We start from the raw sequence: 18,804 nt of genomic DNA, 5'->3' as shown, positions 1-18,804 counted from the left end.
AACAACCTAGTGAATTATGAGATCTGAAGCTCTGACACCTCATATCCAGCACTGACTTGGCAGAAGTGATTAATTTGGCAGTCAGTGTTCATAGACTTTTGAAGACACGCAAGTCCTGCCTCTTCTCCAAACTCTTGTTTTTTCTGGAAGAGAGTATGCTTTTGCAATGTCTGTGACAATCTAGCATGTTTTAAAGCCATTGTAAACAGTTTCAACATGTGGTGTGTTCAGTTAAGTCTTCAGTCTCAACCACACGATATCTTCTACCAATGAAGTCTTTACATTTCAGATAATGAGGAAGGACAGGAATTCTACTGTTTGAATACTCCTAGCAAATTAGAAAGCCACAGTTCATTGCTACTAGATTCTAGGAGTGATGGATCCTATTAAACTTAATTCTCATAGAGTTTTTCAGCCTTTTGAGGGGTAGAAAGACACCATGAGAACTAACCAACCCAGACAAAAAAATTGGTTGCAACCACTATGAGTAAAAATTTCCCTGTTGCTTTCTTTTATTGGTGAACATGAGTGCTAATCAAGGAAAAAAATCCTTCTGTAATAACATCCCCACACGTATGTTTCATGTTTAACCTGTAGAGCTCATAATGTATGAGACAAGATGAGTAAAGGATGCTAAAGCATAATTTTAACCACTGGTACTGATGCATAAAGAGCCTGTTATCTTGAATACAGGCAGCTTGTGATATAAGCAAGTATAGCAGAATCCAGATGATCCAATGCACTTCACTGAGCTCAGTTTTTAACTCTTTAATCTGTGCCTTTTTAGACAACCAGGGAGCATGGTGGATTCTTTCTTCCTTCCAGTGTTACAGGTTAGTGCCAAGACATGCCAAGCAGGCTGTGACCTTCCACCTCTAGCTGCCTTCCAAACTGTGGGAGAGGAACCAGAGGGAGAACCCCAGGCTCACCTTGGTCTCATGAAATCGTATTGAAGGGTTCTGGTGCTGAGCTGAGAAAGCAGAAAAGCTGAAATCCAAGTAGATATGATGCTTTAGGGACTAAAATCATTCTGACATCCTCAATGCTAAATCAGTGAAGAGCAGAGAAAAATATCTGCACTTCTTTGACCTTCTGTGGTTAGCCATACCCCAGCCATATTACTGACACAGTGCACAGTGTGCACAGTGATGCCTTCATCCCTAAGCTCAGGTTTAGTTGCCATAGTAACTCGTCCTGGAGATGAATACGATATCCTGGACAGCAGAGAAACAGACTTTGATTCCAGAGATAATGGTCCCAAGGCTCAGAGCTGGTCACAAAGATGTGACTGTGCTGCTTTCTTCATCTTTCTGTCATGACCCAAATAATGGGTGGCATGTTGTTCAGCCATGTTGCGGAAATGTAGTGATGTATCATCATTGCAACCCTGGACTTAATGGTTTTCAAGGGAAGAATACACTGAAATGATCATGAATGGAATGGATCCCATGAGGGCAGCAAATCTCCAGTGTAAGCAGGTTGGAACCATTGGCAGACAGTTTTTGTGTTCCAGCAGTATCTGCTCAATGCAAACTGGCTTGTAATGGCTTCCTGGCTGCTGGCTAGGAGGACCAGTGTATTCAGGTGTAAAGCAATGGGAAAGTACATACGATTCCTTACACAGTGTTTTAGTTTAATTGTTAGGCTTTTGAGTTCATACTACTGGTACTAGAGTAGGAAATGCTACATGTTAAAACATGTAAAGTAAAGATAAAAGGAAAGTAAGATACAAAGGCACCACATGTGGATATGTCAGTAGTAAGTTACTTTCCTGATGAAACGGAGGCAAAAAACGATCACCTATAGGTAGCTAACACCAACACATATCCCGTGTAATTAGCCCTAAAGTGAAACACTGTTAATAATGCTGACTGTTAATAATTAGCCAACTGTTAATAATAGCAACTCCATACTTAGACTGGCTCAGAGAAGCAATCCATGTGAGGACAACCTTAAGTAGTGCAGGGAATCTCCTGGGAATGGAGCTGCACCACAGCAAAGTGGAGCTCCTGGGCTCAGAAATCACTGGGCAATGTCTTCTCCAGATATCTCTTCTGTGAACAACCTTCAAGCTTAGTGTTGTATTTAATTTAAAACCAGGGAACGAGTAGTGACACAGAAACAACTGAAGCAGTTTAGTGACAGCACTGATGGTGGCCTAATGCCTCTCACTATTGCATGCAATGTGTGGGGCAGAGGGAGGCTGCCAGCTGCAGAGGATGCCTCTGACTGCTGTGCTGCTTACTAAGTTAGTTGAATACACAGGATGGAATGTAAGATCTGTTTAAAGAATTCAGATTTTCATTGTTCTTGGTGGCAGTAAGGAAGATTCTGACTGATTCAGCTAATATAAATGAGAAATAAGCACTTCCATGTGATCTATTAATATTATTTTGCTTTGAGAAATAGCTTCTCTCTGCCCATTTGTGATCATTTATTAAAAATAATGTGATGATTTAGTAAAACTGGACCACTAAAATAGTGACTTTAAAGTGTATTTATTTTACTTAGAGGTTTTCTCCACAGGCATCACTAAATAAGCAGTAGAAATGTAAATATGAATGACTGGGTGAACTGGAAATGTCATAAAGCCCTAGAGTGTGCTACAGGAGCAGCTGGTGTGCTGGTATCATGCCTCTGAAAGACCACTCTCAGGGTTTCTTGCAGGAACTAAATTTTATAACTCCATCCCATGTGCCTTGCAAAGTCATGGGGAGATGCCTGTAGCCCCACAGGAGCCATGCAACACGGCTGGCTCAATACTGGTGTAAGGAAATGAAGAGGAGCCCTTGGATACTTTGGCTGCTACCTGTGAAAGCCCAAAATCAGCATTTTCCTGTCACATAGCAGTGTCCAGTTGTTCTCCAAACGTGGCCAGCTTGGCTGCTTGGAAGGCACAGGCAGCCTGCAGAAGGCTCCCCAAAAGCTTGAGAGAGTTCCTTGTTATTCCTGTAGGACCAGACTGAGTTGTCACAGGGGAAGTGCATTCCCTGTTAACATTGGCTATGTTCAGCTGAGTGAAAAATACTCCACTACTTAGAATAGTTCAATTGGAAGGCACCTACAAAGATCATCAAGTCAAACGGTGTTGACACTTCAGGGCTAACTGAAAGTGAAAACATATCAGTGAGGGACTTATCCAAATGCCTTCTGCACGTTGACAGGCATGGGACATTGACCACCTCTGCAGGATGCCTGTTCCAGAGTTTAACCACCCTCATGGTAGGAAATTTTTCCAAATGTCCAGTCTGAATGCATTTTTGTGGACAACCTGATGTTTACACTGAGTAATGTCAATAAAGCAGGGTGGCACTACTCTTGAGTGGCAGCAGATGGAAAATGAGGGCAGAGGCCCTTTTTATTGGCTCTACGCCCTCTCCATTTTGTTGCTTGTTTTCGTGGTTGAGATGCAAAGTAGGAGCCAGACATTTATGAGTCTTCTCATGAGGATTACAGGTGGTAGGCAGATGTGTGTTTTGCCATGGGTGTTGCTGAGGGTTTCTGCTTTCACCTCCAGCTTTTACGGTGATGGATATGTCATCACTGGGACCTGTTTTAATGCCGGCTAAACACTACGTCATGGTTTGTTTTACTATCCCCAGCCTGATTTAATTCATAAAATCAAGGAAGTCACTTAAAGGCTTTTCACTATAGTTCCGTGATTATTGCCAATGCAGTGAGGTGTTTGTTCATCTGGTTTCTAAAGAAACATTGAGAAATGTGTCTGCATGGGAATAAGAAGAGTAACCCAGTTAGCAATAAGTGAAACCAAGATGCCAGGGCTGAATGTATTAAAACTCATCAGTAATCATAATGGTTGATCATAATGGTTAAGTTCCAGAGGAACTTCATTTACTCAGTGTACATGGTTAATTTACAGATAAGGTGAACATTATCTTAAATCTTATTTCATTTCATAGCAATGAAGAAAATGTAAATAAATGGAACTTTGGTGGTTTTAAAATCACCAGGCATTAGTGCTGTGCTTCCTTGGCTTCTTTAAATATATGCATTTAGTTACCATAGTAAACAAGTACTCATCTAGACCAATTCCATATTTCTAGGATTTACTTTTTTTTCTCTCAGTTATTTTGTGACACAGCTAATTAAAATATACTGTTTTGTTCCTCCTTTGAATGTAATAAAACCCTGCCTTATTCTTTCTGTCACTTTAATCCCTCTTTCTTTTCCATTGACACATTTCTAATACCTCTTCAGACAGGCCAGGCACTGCTGCTTCATCTGTACCAAATCCACAACGCTTAACACCTTTTGACAAAATGGATACATCCTCCCTGTGGCTTGGAATTGATATATGCTGTCAAAAAGGGTTTTCCGAATGGTCTCTCTTTGTCACCTTTACCAGATTTTTATTCTCTGTTGTAGGAATGTGCAGTTTAATGTTGCGTTTCAAATCATTTTTGGCTGGAAAAGTGTGTAATGGAATCAGGGTGTCCCCTGAATACTCCTAACAGTAGGAGATGCCTCTTTGTTTTCAACACCAGAATCCCAACAGACCCTTCACAGCAGTGAAATTACACTTTTGACCTTGTTCACTAAAGTGTTTCTTTCTCTGTATGATTAAATGAGAGTAACTAACAATAGCTTCCTCTGAAATGTATGAATTTCCCTCTGTTTGTTTCTCTTAAGAAACTCAGAAAGGATGCTGTGCAATTCTCTGCTGATTGTATTCTCTACAAAAGAAAGAGAGGAAAAAAGAAGAAAAGCAGCCTCGCTCCTTCAGGGAGGGGTGGCTGTTTTATCCATATTAAAAATGCAAAAGTAATTGATGTATTGATATTTTCCCTAGGCCACTGTGGTGTTGCTACATCTCGAGTGCGAGAGCACCACTGCAGCGCACAGATTTTTACCCTTTAGTTGCTTCATTTACCACATATTTTAAGAGGGGATGTTTACTAAAGCACAAGATATTGTTTTAAAGTATCAAATATTAATATAGAAAATAAGCAAATACTGTTCTGAGTGAATGCTGAAATACTGAAAAGATCACTTCGTTGTACACCACAGTCTGTGAAATTATACCAATCTAAAAGATAGATGCAGTGTTTTATGTAGATTTGCATGCAGCCTGTTAAGCTCATGTTTCTTTTCATTTGTATGTGACTTGGTGGATGTAGCCTGCTGCAGGCTGCACTGTGACTGTCAGCCCCATCTCACACACTGAAACATCAACGCATCAATTGCTCCACATATGGTTATTCAGAGCAGGAATTTGCTAAATCAGAAGATCCTCAAAGTGAGGTGGCCAGAAAAGAGAAAATCAGATTTTGTTTTTCCGCTTTAGACTACTTTGGCTGTGTTTTGGGGATATTTTTCAATGAATTCCTGTTTCCTGTAAATATTCACAAGCTCCACACTGGTGAATATACTTTGTTTTGTGCAGTGTGCACGTGTCTGAAATGCAAGTGCAGCCCTGCATTTTGTGTGGGGGGGGACCCTGCAATGGATGATTGAATAACTAGATTCAAAAGAGGGGAGGAGACATTGTGAAATTCTTGTTTTCAAAAGGACTCAAAAAAATACACGACTTAAGCCTTCAGGGCATGGGTGCCATTATGAACAGGGTTTTTGCTCACCCGGTGAGCAAACGGTGCTACTAGCACCACGGTGCTACATGGAGAAGGCATCAGAGCAACAGGACTTGGAAGGCAGCACACCCAAAGCTGTAGATCTGTGGCTCCAGACCTTCTCTCCTGCAAACAAACAAACAAACAAACAAACCAAAACAACAACAACAAAAAAAAAAAACACTAAAAAACAAACAAAAAAAGCAACCAACTTTCATGCTTTCTTTATTACTTCTTCACTGCTGATGTAAACTAGTGATTGGTGTGGCTCTGAAGTAACCTTGTCATCGAAAAATATTTTGTTGGTTGTTGACATACTTGTTCCATACAAACATGAATCACCCAGCTTCCTTTGGCAGGCTTGCCCTGTGGCCGTGCTGTAATGTGTTTCACCACTGTGATTGAAATTAAAATGTCACCATTAAACATGGCAGTCAGATGCTCCCTGAGCACTGCATCTCTCCAAGTTCTCTGGCTTCCTATGTAGCTATTTCTGACAGTTTAATAAGGTGGCTTTATTCTGGTATAAAATAATATGTTCGTACTTCCACAGTGCTCAGGGAGTTAAATGCTTTCAGAGCACTATTTCATTATGTGCATACATCTTTCATCTGTGGCAGAAGCAACAACGCTCACGTAACGTGGTGTTGCTTGTTAGTCCATTAGGAAGTGTAAAGTTAAAATGAATTGTCCTGCCAAACTGCACAGAGCGGCTGCCGGAAAGCAGCTGCTGGGCTGTTCCCTGCACCAGGCTCTCTTGGTGGAGCAAGTAGTGGTGCAGGGCTCTGGAGACTGCTCCATGGGAAAAGCCTTCAGACCATGCTTGACAGCTTCGCTGCTCCAGCTCTGTTATTGCCAGGTCACTGAAAGGGCAGTTCAGTCTCTGAGTCCAACTAGGGGTTGATATGGTACCTCTTAAATCACAAAAACCCCACTGAGGGTGGCAGCTCCTGGGCCGGGCTTTCAAGCCTGGCTTCTCTAGTGAGGCTGCCAACAAATATGTCCGTTTTTGTCATATATACAGTCACAAATATCCCTTACTGTCATGAAACTACTAAGCAGCTGGCGTGGAAAGCTAACGAAACTGCTAACAGGATAACGAGCCCAGCAGAGATGAATTCATGCCACTGACCTGTATGTGTACATCTACATCCCTCCCGCTGCTAATGTCTAGAGCTGTTTAACTCCTCAGATCAAATCATTTCACTCTTATGAACAGATGTAACTTTTGACTTGAATCAAGTCCAACTGCTGAAAACATTAATGAAAAACATAAAACTGAGGCTCTGTTTAATCAGCTATTAACATCACTGCCTTATTTTCTCCCCACCCCCGCAAAGGTTTTCTTGTGCTGGGTTGTACTTCTCATCCCAGGTGGCTGCAATTTCTAGTGAAAATAAGTTGAGCCATGAAAGGTTGACCCACTCGCCTCTGAATTGCTTTTTATATGATGTTAGTCCCGCAGGGCCCAATTCTACCCACAGAAGTGAGAATGATAGCTATCAATGTATATCGTAAGTATGTCAGTGTACACAAAGAAAAAGATGAACCCCGGACTTCAGTGGTCTTTAAAATACAGATTTCTCATGAAATGGTGATTAAATAGGAAGCAAAGGACGATTAAAAAATTAGCTTGACACACTAAGCAGTTAAATCAATTCCACTTCTTCTAGCGCTGCTCAGACCTGAACCTGTTTCTTCTTTACCACATGAATCTTAGAAATGCTAGCAGTTCCTTTCCTTTGTAGTAATGCTCCTTCTATTTGCATACTAGCAATATCAGATGATCATTCAGAGACTGTGTTAGTCCAATATTATCTCCTGAACACTTGGGCAGTTAAACAGTGCCACTGAGTTTGCAAAGCTGGTTTGTGTCAGGGTTGCATTTTGACTTTAGAGCTTAAATTTTCAGTGTTTGTATGCCTACCATAATTCTTGGATGCATTGTAGTGCCATCAGAATGCCTGGCATAAAAACAATACCAGCAAATTGATCAAATTATCAAGAGAAGTAAACTTGCATGAAAATGAGACTAGAAGATCGCAGAAAGGAAATAAGAAAAAACATGTAGAAACTGGAATTCAAGTGCCAGTTACTTGCTTTATCTGTGCTGAATTCTATGCAAATTCATGAGGAGAGGTGGTTTGGTGTGCTGCTATTACCCAAACAGTGAACTAATGGCTCCAAATCAGTATTAAGATCTCTGGGATGTTCATCCAGCTGTTCGAAAGCACCAGGAATTACTATGCTTACAAGGCTGTGCAAATAATAAAGTAATATCATTTTGTGAGTGAATACATGACCAACATATGCAGTAGGAACACTGTATAAATTTTGCCCCTCTTAACTGTGTTTCATGCAGGGAAATTACACCAGAGAAGACTCAAACCATATTTTGCAGGCAATGGAGTAGTTTAAGAGGCAACAGACAGGTGTTGGAAAACATTTCTTCTCTGCCATTTGCAGAAGTGCATGTGAAATCTCTCTACTGATCTATAGTCATTCCATTACCTGTCTGCCTCTGGCAGGTAGCTAGTTGAATTTGTGTTAAACAGGATTTTCTTTGCCATTTCCATTTGCTGTTGGAAAAGAAATGTTCTGACATGACATATGACCAATCAATAATTGGAAAGAGCTTGCTTTAGTCATTTGAAGCCAGTAGTATAGACAGTGTCAGCCCCAGCTGGGATTAAAACCTGCAAAGAGTAGTTCTGCAATCACTGATTCTGCAGCATCTCCTCTGGGTGTCTACATTTCACTAATAAGGATGCCCAGCAGACATCAGCTGAAATAACACTTGCCTTTGTTGCTTGGATGTTTTTTTGTGCTCTGAAATGAATTTGGCATATACAAATATACTTTGTTATCCAGCCTAAAGGATGCACAGCAGGAATTGTTATCCTGTCTGTTGATAACTTCAGTAGGAAAGAAATTGCTTTATTTTACTATGACTCCAAAGAGAATAAGTGTCTGACAGTACCCCCTGGTTTTCTGGGTGTTTTTACATTTTTCCCCTCTACTAACAGTGCTTTATTACTCCTGCAGGGCTATAATCATCCGAAACGGTGAAGTCATTCCAATGTCTTCAGAATTCACTCCAGAGACCGAACGCCAGAGACTTCAGTATCTGGTAAGAGACTGGAGAACCAAATCAGGCGCTGCTGCTGATGAGATGAGCAGTGCCCAGGAGTGTCTGAGTTTCAGACCCACATGGTTGAGTTACTGTGGCTCAGTGGAGGACCACATGTCTGCTGAACACCAATGACTGATTATGCATGTATGTATGTGTTTTAGCCATCAGCAAAAGTGCAGAAAAGCCTGACAATGCAAATACTGATGAAAGGAGTCTTACCTTTTTTGTAGAGGCCATTGGTGTCTGTGCTTTTGTACCTTGTTCAGCTGCTGACCTTCAGCAGCTTATTGATGCTGGATAACGAGAGCTCAGACATGCAGCTAACAAGCCACAGAGGTATTTCAATACATCCCAGTGTTTGTGACAGTATAAAGTACGTAAGAGTGCTCTTCGCACACATGTGAACAATATTGTTGGGTTTTATTCATTTGCTGTAATAGTATGCCAGTTGAGCTAGGTTGGGGAAAAGGTGTTCATCTTAGAGGTGATCTGAGTGAGTGTTAGTAGCTGCAGCGTAGGGTAGGTGAAGAAAGACTTATTTGCTGTAGCAGCAGCCATACAGCTGTGACAGTACAACTACCCAAGAAGATGCAGGATGCTTTATCCATCAAGTCATGTTGGCCAATAAGCTGCCTAAGAAACATAAATGCATGATGTTACTTTTTATGCAGATGATCATGTTGTGGTTTTTTGTTTTTTGAGTTTTTCACTGATTTTCAGATCAGTTGGTTGGAGTTCTTTGGCTGTTCATCAGAAGGCTGTTCTTAATGCGTCTGAGAGATTTATTTTCTGCTTCCTCTGATCTCCTGCTTTTTTCCCCTGGAAATTCAAGAATAAGACAAGACAGTGTCACTATTTGCATTTTCTGAAGCAGGATGGACAGGCCAAGGCTGGAGGCATTCCTTGTTCTTCATGCATCTGTTTTCTTTAGTCTGACTCAAGAGTTGTAGTTTGAAACTAAGTAAAATGGTTGAAGGGGTGGTGATGGAAGATTTTAAAGGAAATGCAAATGTTTCCACAACCGTCACATTTGATTTTTAGTCAGGTTCACTGGCTTAAAGCTGAAAATTTCAGAGGAAACGCTACTTTAGGAATATTCATATTCAGAGAACCAAGTGGAAAAGAGGCCTAATAAATATTTACACTCCTGTTACATTTAAAATAATTTGTTTGCTTTTAAAATAAAAAGGTATCTTTGGTATCTAGGAAGTCTGTAGGAAATACGAGATAAAACATTGCCTACAAGGGATTTTTTTCTCTTTTGATGTCCTTTCTGGCTTGTATTTGAAAACAGGAGCTGATCTGAAAAGCATTTCTTCTGTTCCTTTTGGAAATTTCTTTACCTTTGTTTGTTTATTTTGTTTCAGTATGTAACAAATATACCAGGGCTATGGGTATCATGTTCAAAGAAAATACATGCAAGACAGCAAGAGCATGAAACAAAATTAGAGATGATTTCAAGTATAACATTTCATAAGTAACATTTTTACTTTAGTATTAAAAAAAAACAAAAACAACAAAGAACCAAATTCCTTACAAGACTGATATAAATGTTACACTCTGAAGTGATATTACTCTCCACTCTTGCATCTGTCCTGTTGATTAGATCTCTATTTACTCATCACCTTGGGCTGTCCCCTGATTCTTCTGTCTTTCTGCTTTATTCACACATTTTGTTGTTCCTATCTGAAACTTACTTGCTTTGGATTTATTTTCTTATTTGCAGCTGAAGTTAAGTTTCTCTGTTCCAAACATACGGAAATGTTCTTCTTGAACGTTAGAAAGAAAGTCAGTTAATCATTTTAGCATAAATATTTCACCTGGTAAATGCAGGGGTGATGTTTCAGCTCAGGGCTGTCTATGCTGAGAAGTTGTTGCAAAGGGAAATGGAAGGTGTGAATTTACAGCAGGCAGGTTACTGAGTATTGGCTGCCTGCGAAGATTCTTTTAGTGTAATCAGAGGGGGGAAGCCTTCTTCTGTCTTTAGAGCCTGCTGATTATCTTGGCCACACAGGACATTAGTTTTGGTTAACTGATGTCTTCTGCACTCATCCTCTGTCTTCAGGGCCTTAGCTTCCATACATAAAGAAATCTGCAGGAAAAGGACCTGTTTAGGCCATGTAAAATTTATTGCATGAAGTCCTCCGGCCCAGTCTTAGATACAACTGTGTTCCAAATAGCAACAGTTGAAAAACTAGGGAAAAAACAAATGCTTTCTATACCTAGGTCATATTTTAATGCAGTTTTATTGACATCTAATGCAGGCAAGGAAGCCAAGATGAACAATGCAGCTTCCACCAAGCCCACCTCTTGCCCTGCCAGGCAGGGGGGTTGGAACTACATGATCCTTGAGGTCCCTTCCAACCCGGGTGATTCTGTGATTCTGTGATTTATTGCTGTGTATCCAAGAGTGACCTCCAGGCCTCGGTCATGGCAGGTTCAAAAGAACAAATTCACTAACCAGTCATTCTGGATGGCACACAGCTCCACAGGGACTCCCACAGGCTTCTGGCGGGCTACATGAGTGTGGGCGAGGTAGAAACAGACTTTGCACCAGGGAGCTTGCAGAGGTGTTGCACAGAAAGGCATAAGGAGATCCTTAAAGTCTTGAAGGCCTTACACAAGTATCCACTTGACTCTTTGGCTTCCCCAGGCGGGTCAGGGCTCACGCTGTTTCCCCTTCACTAGCATGCTTTCACAAATCTCCTTTGGTTTTGAATTTTGGTTTCTATCTTTTCTATTCAGCATTCTGGCAGGATATCTTATATACTGCCTACTCTAGTAAGGCTCTGGCTTCCTGTATCTGTGTATCCTCAGGGAGAACTCAATCCATTATTGACTGGGAACTGCTCTGAGATGTGCAGCAGTTGTGTGGGCAAATATTTTGAGAAACAATTCTTCATCTATCTTCTGAGGAGACTGTTAATTTCAGTCATGACAGTGTAACCTGCAGTATTAAACTGTATAGATTTTGTTACTTATTCCCTCGGAAAACGTGGGTGCTCTGTGTTTGGCACCACATGTGCAAAGAGAATGGGCAGGCGTGAGTTCAATGAGAACTTGTTCTTGTTTCATTGTCCAGGTGAGGGTTGAGTAATTGGGGAACAGAAAGAGGTGGTGAACCTAGATATCCCAAGTGTAAGTTAGTCCCTAAGTTACAGGTTGGATGTGACTTAATTCTCTAACAATTCATTCAACATAGCACTGCTTTGACCGTCTGTCGCACTGCATGATGCTGAGGTAAAAAAGCATTTGTCTTTTTGTAACAAAGTGAGGACCAATCCAGGGATGGATTCATCTTCTACTTCCTTCCTTTCTTCTACTCCCACCTCCTTTAGTTATCTCCGTTTGGCTTAAATGTGAACCTGGCCATATGGTGACAACTGGATGCATTGTGCAGTACATGCTGTTGTGAGAGGTATTCTCAGGTAGTAAAATATCCTCATGGAGAAAATGACGTGATACAGTAAGAATACTACTGTAAGGTATGGATGACACATGGAAAAACATGTACAGAAATACCAAGCAGTGCAGCAGAACTGCTAGTTGCCACATCAGCTGTGGAGGAGCTGAACAGGGCATCGGCAGATGTGGGAATAGAGTGAAGGAAAGAGACTTGCAAGGTACAATAAGATATGCACGATGTTCCCTGCCACCTAATTAACGAGCGCGCTAGTGCGTAAGTCTGGGTTTATCTTAATTTCGTATTTGCTTTGCTGAACACTGGGAAACACAGCAGGAAGTAAATAGCCTTTTGAAAGAAACGTGACTAATATTTCCCTGAACAGACTCCATTTCATACAGCTAATGTTGAATGTACTACATCCAGCCACAAAATACACCATAAAATGGCTGAGTACCAAACATATGATGCAAACTGTGCCAGATTTATGCCAAAAAAACTGTAGCAGCTTCTGAGAGAAAAATGATGGAAAATATTCCTGTTTCATAACGCAGAATAACAATGTTGTCTGAACATGCCTCATAAGGATACAGAAAGTGTTTGATAGTCACTGTTTTTATTACATTTTAAGTTCTCTGAATGATGTTTCTAATCTGAGGTTCTTACAAATCGTGACTAAACAAATGAAAAATTAAAATGTGATGCCTCATCATAGCTGAAACTCTGGTTCTTAGCTTGTGCTTATGTTTTTTTTTTTTGTTTTTTTTTTTTTAATCTGTTCAAGGGATTTCTTAGTGCCCCTTTAGCTACTTGAGAAAACTGCAGATTTTCAAAGAGATGTTTTCATTTATTCTTTGGTTCAGCATAGTTTGGTAGGGATGGAAAGAGAGAACAACCCTGCCTTGTAGTAAATGGAGAACGGTTCTCAACAAACTCAACTGAAAGTCATAGCTGTACTCTTTTCTTTATAGAATTACAATGAAGCATCAAGAACAACTGTTAAAAAAAAAAAAAAAAACACAAAAAAAAAAAAAAAAAAAAAAACAAAAACACAAAAAACCACCTGTCCAAAAAAAAAAAAAAAAGAAAAAGAAAAAGAAAAAAAAAATTCTTCACATAAGAATTCAGCTCACGGCACCAGAAGGTTCCAAATTGCTCTTTTCCCCTTGTTCCAGTGATGCCAAAAATATTAGAATCAAGTTAAGATCCCTAGATTGTAAATCAAGCATTGAGGCTTGGCTGCGGAAGAGAAATCTTATTTGAACATTAGCAGTCCTGTGGTAACTCTGCCAGCTTTATTAATCTTATTTCACTTGTGACCTCAGACTTTCCATCTGAGTAAATCTTTATGAAATGCAGTCTCTCCCAATTGCTTTCCCTTTTCAATAAAGGAAATTCTTGTTTTCAAGGGGAAAAATGCTAAAGCCTGTAAGTTTATTTCTTCTGAACCCATGATCCGGCCTAATAAGTAATCTCATAATCTGAGTTAAATATCTCCATTTTCATTTCAGGTCTTGGCGGTTTTTGCTTTCAGTAAGTCTTTTTTCACAGATAGGTAACACTATTCTTTACCTAGAAGTACTTTGTAATGATTTAATCAAGATAGGCTATTTATCTTCACAAGTGAACTGAATTGCACCTTCTAAACATATTGTTGAGTTTATAAAATCATAGACTAGGAAGAACAAATAAGATAAAAAAATGCTATGTGTAGAATACAAAAATCATTAGAGATGTTGCAACATCTTTCCAACTTGAGCAAAAATAAATTCAAACTTTACATGTGTTTTTATATAAAGAATCCTGAGTTCTGAAGTATGGAAAGCCTCATCTCGTCTAACATTGCTTGGCAACTCAGAAGTCAGTTCTGCTCCTCAGACATTTCTGTATTGAGTAGCAGCAATCCAATTAGATGGCCATAGAAGTTTAGGTGCAGAAGGGAACCTTGGATGCCTGTAGATTACAGGAGGAAAAAATGTAATTCCCTGAACTGTGCAGAGTGAATCTGATGGAGCTCCCATTTCAGGAAGGGATCACCATGTCAAGATCATACTTGTGTGCTTAAAAGCTGCCTCTTGAAAGCAGAATCCAATCTTGTCAGCTGCACAGAGCATCTCCTTCAGCCCCGTCTCAGCTGAGCTGGGAGGTGTTTTGTGAAAGGATGCCTGGCAAAGGGAGCAGAGGCAGGCTGATCGACGGTTAGCACTGTGATGTACTGAGCCTGATCCAACTCTTATTAAATTGAGTGGGATCAGGTTCAGCCCTTAAATGCAGGAAATATTTTACTGTGAACTATCTGTATGATAGCTGCCAGGTAGATCAATAAGGGCTTCCACTGCTTCCTGCTGCTCACCTTTGATGAGTGCTAGATTTATGACAAACCCAGCAACTAAAGCCAGCTCATTTGATCTGCCCTGATGGCAACTGCTGCTGAAGATAAGACAGACGTTATTGCCTTAACTGGCTGGATAAGGAAAAAGAGACACCTGCAGAAAGGTTGAGAAATGCTACTCTTTCTATTCCCTAGCCAATTTGTCTATATCTTCAGAAAAATTCACAGTGTGGCTTATGTTGGGAGGAAAGGATTGTTTATGCATTTATTAAAGAAAAACAAGTAAAGTTTATTTCCAAAGGAAAAAATATGGTACGTCTAAGGATAACCTGTCAGGTGATCTGTGTACAAAGTGTGCAGTGGACAAAGTTGAAGTTGCCTCAAGCTGTGTTGATGGTGTTCTCAAGCTGTGAGGTGCTCAAGCCTTGGGTTTGGTGGAGCCAACTTGAGCTCCACATGTACGCCCTCCAAGTCTTTACTTGCTCAATGGCTTTGTCATTTGATTGTTCCTTTCTCTTAAGTCATCAGCCTGCAAAAGGAGATGTTCTGCTTTATGAAACCCTGCAGACTCCTTCAGGGTCAGTGGTGAAGAGTACTTCAGTAGTCACAGCTGGTGAGAACGGGTGAGAAGGAATGAAAGGATTTTAGGAGGAGAGGGCTGCTAAACATAAGACCACTACCAGACTCCAGGTAGCATGGGAACTAGTGTATGTGCACCTTGCTGGAGCAAATCTTGTTGTTGTCCTTGTTTGAAAAGGAGGAAAAAGGAAAAGAAAAAATAAAACGTGTGTGGGAAGGGAGTGAGAAGGGATAGTAGTGCTGCCTCAGTAATAACAGAGGATGTTTTATAATCTTCATGTGGTATCTGTGGCTTGATTTTTACCCACAGGCTTACATGCAGCCCCACTTGCTGGGAAATGAGTTCACACATTTAGAGTTTCCACGGAGGGTGCAGCGCAAGGAAGTTGGAAAGAGGATGCTCTACCGTGACTTCAACATGACTGGCTGGTAAGGATGTGCCCTTCTCAGCAAGAGGTCAGCCTTTTCCCCAGCATATGCCTGCTTTGTACACATCTGTGAGTAAACTGCATCAAAGGTGGAGGTGTACACCTTTCTATTGTAAAGAAAGGTATTGTCATCTTTCAGATGTATTTTGCTTTTAGAAATTAACATTTAAAATGAGTTGACCTGCCTCCACAGCTCAGACCACAGATCATTTTAGTACATGAGCACTCAAAGAAGAGAAAACTCTCAAGAGGGTAGATATGCCAGGAGTATTCCTGAAAGACAGATAAACAACTTTCCTATCTTGCAAGTAACATCTTACAGAATCTGGATCAGTGGGTGACCATTCCTTTGCATGCAGTGATTGCAGAAGAAAAGTGCTGCTTCCCATGCTCCACTGCAGCTAACACCTCATTTGGGTAACCCTTGAGGGCCTATACAAATAAAAGTTATAGTCATCCTAAAATGAAAGATTTGAATGAACAGCACTGACTTGATGAGGTGAAGATAGAAAGAGTGATGAGTTTTTTGTCACTAGACAAACCTAATGTTTCTTTCTTTGTTTCTGTCAGTGTCTTCATTGTTTTGTGCCAGTTCAAGAGGCTCTTTCTCAAGTGACTCTCACTAAGAAAAGTCCAATGCCTTGTCATTGAGTACTGTGTATGTGACGTATAAAGGCAAATGTCTTGTATATGCAAATGGCTTTTGCTTCTCTGCTGTTTGTGTTTCAGCATCGTAAGAAAATGTTCATAGAGGAAAGGAGGGGATGGAGAGGGTAAAAAAGCCTGAGCTCTTGTAGATCTGGAGACTTGCACGCACAAGTACAACTGCAACTCCACGTGCTTCTGATTGTCCCATGCTTTGGAGACCGTAAATATAATGATATTTTAATGGCAGAGTAATAACCTAAGTTTATTAATATAATCTGGAGTGTTTGTACTGTACAGAACATATTAATCTGGGAATACTCATAATTGTCCATCAGCTTGAACAGCTGCTAGTAGAAATATGCAATCCTTTCCTGAAAATAGCGGCTGCACATTTTGAAAAGGCTGCAGGCAAAAGCAAAAGAATGGGAACAAAATGAGAACATTGGCCCAACTGAGTCTGAACAGTAAAATATTTGAAAGGCTCTCAGTTTCTGCAAAGGGAGATTTTTCTTATTAAGTACATCGATCTCTGAAGCATCAGAAAGGAATGGCTTCATGTAGACTTCCAAAAGATTTTTCAAGATGTGAGGTGCAACTTGGAAGGGGGGGAGGAAGCCAAATTACACAACAAATATTGTGGATGGATATGTAAGTAGCTCCAAAAAGGAGGGTAGGAGCAGAGTTATTTAAGTGGTTGAAAGATAAAGAGAGTTTCACCAGGTTCACAGGAGTTGTTTGGATTTTCCTCAGTTGGTTAGAGGTCTGGAAAGGAAATACAGTTAGAATGACTGAACTTGCAGTATTTGCAGGTGACACAGCTCTTCTATTAATAAACAAAAAAGGTCTCTGAGGAACTGTGAAGGATTAAATGATTTACACAAATGGGCATCACACTGATCAAATTTGGTGTTGATAAATACCAGGAAAAGGATGAAAAATAACTGCTTTTTGAAAGTAGAAACAGCAAGAGCTGTTTCAAACACAGCAGTGAGAGTCCTACTTACAGGACTGTTGCTTTTTTTTTTTTTTCTTTTTGCAGTAAAAATCACAAGCAGGATGCTGGGATGCATACAATGTTGGAATGGTTAAAAATTAAACAAAGGGATAAGGCTGCATATCGGTTTGTTCCTTGCTTGTGAATATGTGCACAGCACTTCACCTTATTCAGAATGGTTATTGCATAACTAGCTTGGCTTTAGAAGAAAGATAAATAGGAAGGAACATGTTTTATATGTAGAATAGCAAGTAGAAGATATTGGATAAGTCTAAACTGATTGCAGATTTGTTTTGATGTATTGTATTTCAGTACTGGTGTGTGAACTCTGTTAACTCTAGCATATGGCAGGGGGGAGAAGTGAGTTGATTTTGCCTGCTGATTTCTCTGAATTTCCTGAAGTGTGGGACACACATTGATCCAGTTACCAATTCTAATGTGGTCAGTGCAAAGATTACCACTGGTTTATCACAAATACGCTTAGCTGTAAGTAGTTGTTCTGGAACAAATACAAAAATTGTGACTTGAAAATTGAAGTCTGAATTTACCTCAGTGTTTTCCCAGAAAGGGTTGGCTTGTGCCAAGCAAAAGCATGTGGAGACTGTGATGATACTACCTCTCCCTGCTGTTCCTTTGGACTTCTAGCTGGAAGTGGAAAATGGGGGCTGCATTTTTGTCCTGAGTCAAAGAATCTGAATCTCTTAGCCGTTCTGTACCCCACAGCTAGAGTACATATTGCCTCTTTCTTTTTTTGCTTCAGGACAATGAAATGGTGAGGGAACTGCTCTATTGTTGTAGCATTTATCGAAGTCAGAGTCCTTTTAAATAAGGATTTATTTCTTTTCTCAGGGTGCTTTCCCAAGGAAGTCTTGTTTTCCATCGAATTACATGCAGTCATCTCCTAAGCTGAGGAAATGCAGTCTGCTTCTATTTGTCCAAAATCTGGGTCATTCTCAGTGGCTGAGGTTGTGGACAAGGTGTGAGATTTCTTACCTTGATGGCCCCTCAGAGGCGATGGTTTGAGGTGGCTGACATTTCACTGATTCTTTTCCACCTCAAGAGTCTTGCTCCTGTTTTCTTCCCCTTCTAATCCTTCAAATTAATTGATGCATCAGGACATGGCAGCCAAGGACGTATCTGTTCTCCATTTGCTTCTAAGGACAGCATCTATCATGGCAAATGAATTAGCATATACATTTCTTTTCTAGAAAACGTCAGATGGTGCTTTGGCCAGCCAAAGCCTGGTTTGCTAAAGTGTTGCCAATCCTTTATCACTTAAGATGCGGATCAATTGTCTGAATCTTTTTTTGGTCGGTGACTTCACTGTGTGTTGACATTTGCATGTACCCGAAGAGAAGTGCAGGTGATGTCAGGAAGAAACAGCCTCACACTTACTGCCTCCCTTAGTAGGAGGGTGTAAAACTCTGCTCTGGTGTTTCCTCAGGAAAATGAACTGTTTTACTTTAAAATTCAGGACATTTTCTTCTATTAGAAGTTGTATGCTTTTTTAATTTTTTTTTTTTTTTTTTTAATTTTTTACCCTTCTCCTGTGCACTGGAGCCTTTCAGATTCTCAACAATGGATTGGCTTGCCCAGCTCATTTGGATTATAGAAAGTTATTGTCTTTCGGTCTGTCATAATGCATTTGGCCTTTTTTTTTTCTTTTCTTTTCTTTCCTTTTTTTTTTTTTTTTTTTTTT

At 40.2% G+C, this 18,804-nt stretch overlaps 1 protein-coding gene across 1 annotated transcript in view; it reads left to right on the top strand.

Moving 5' to 3' along the window:
- PPM1H (protein phosphatase, Mg2+/Mn2+ dependent 1H) overlaps nt 1–18,804 on the top strand; it is a 130,866-nt gene that overhangs the window by 85,560 nt on the left and 26,502 nt on the right. Inside the window, exons 5-6 of the mRNA XM_042872876.1 lie at nt 8,634–8,718; nt 15,346–15,464. Coding sequence (XP_042728810.1) covers nt 8,634–8,718; nt 15,346–15,464 — 204 coding nt within the window. The remainder of the gene's footprint in view (nt 1–8,633; nt 8,719–15,345; nt 15,465–18,804) is intronic.

The sequence above is a fragment of the Lagopus leucura genome, unplaced genomic scaffold (assembly GCF_019238085.1).
Source record: "Lagopus leucura isolate 7727_CA_CO unplaced genomic scaffold, USGS_WTPT01 Super-Scaffold_100008, whole genome shotgun sequence".
NCBI lineage: Eukaryota > Metazoa > Chordata > Aves > Galliformes > Phasianidae > Lagopus > Lagopus leucura.
This window is presented reverse-complemented; position numbering and strand designations above follow the sequence as displayed.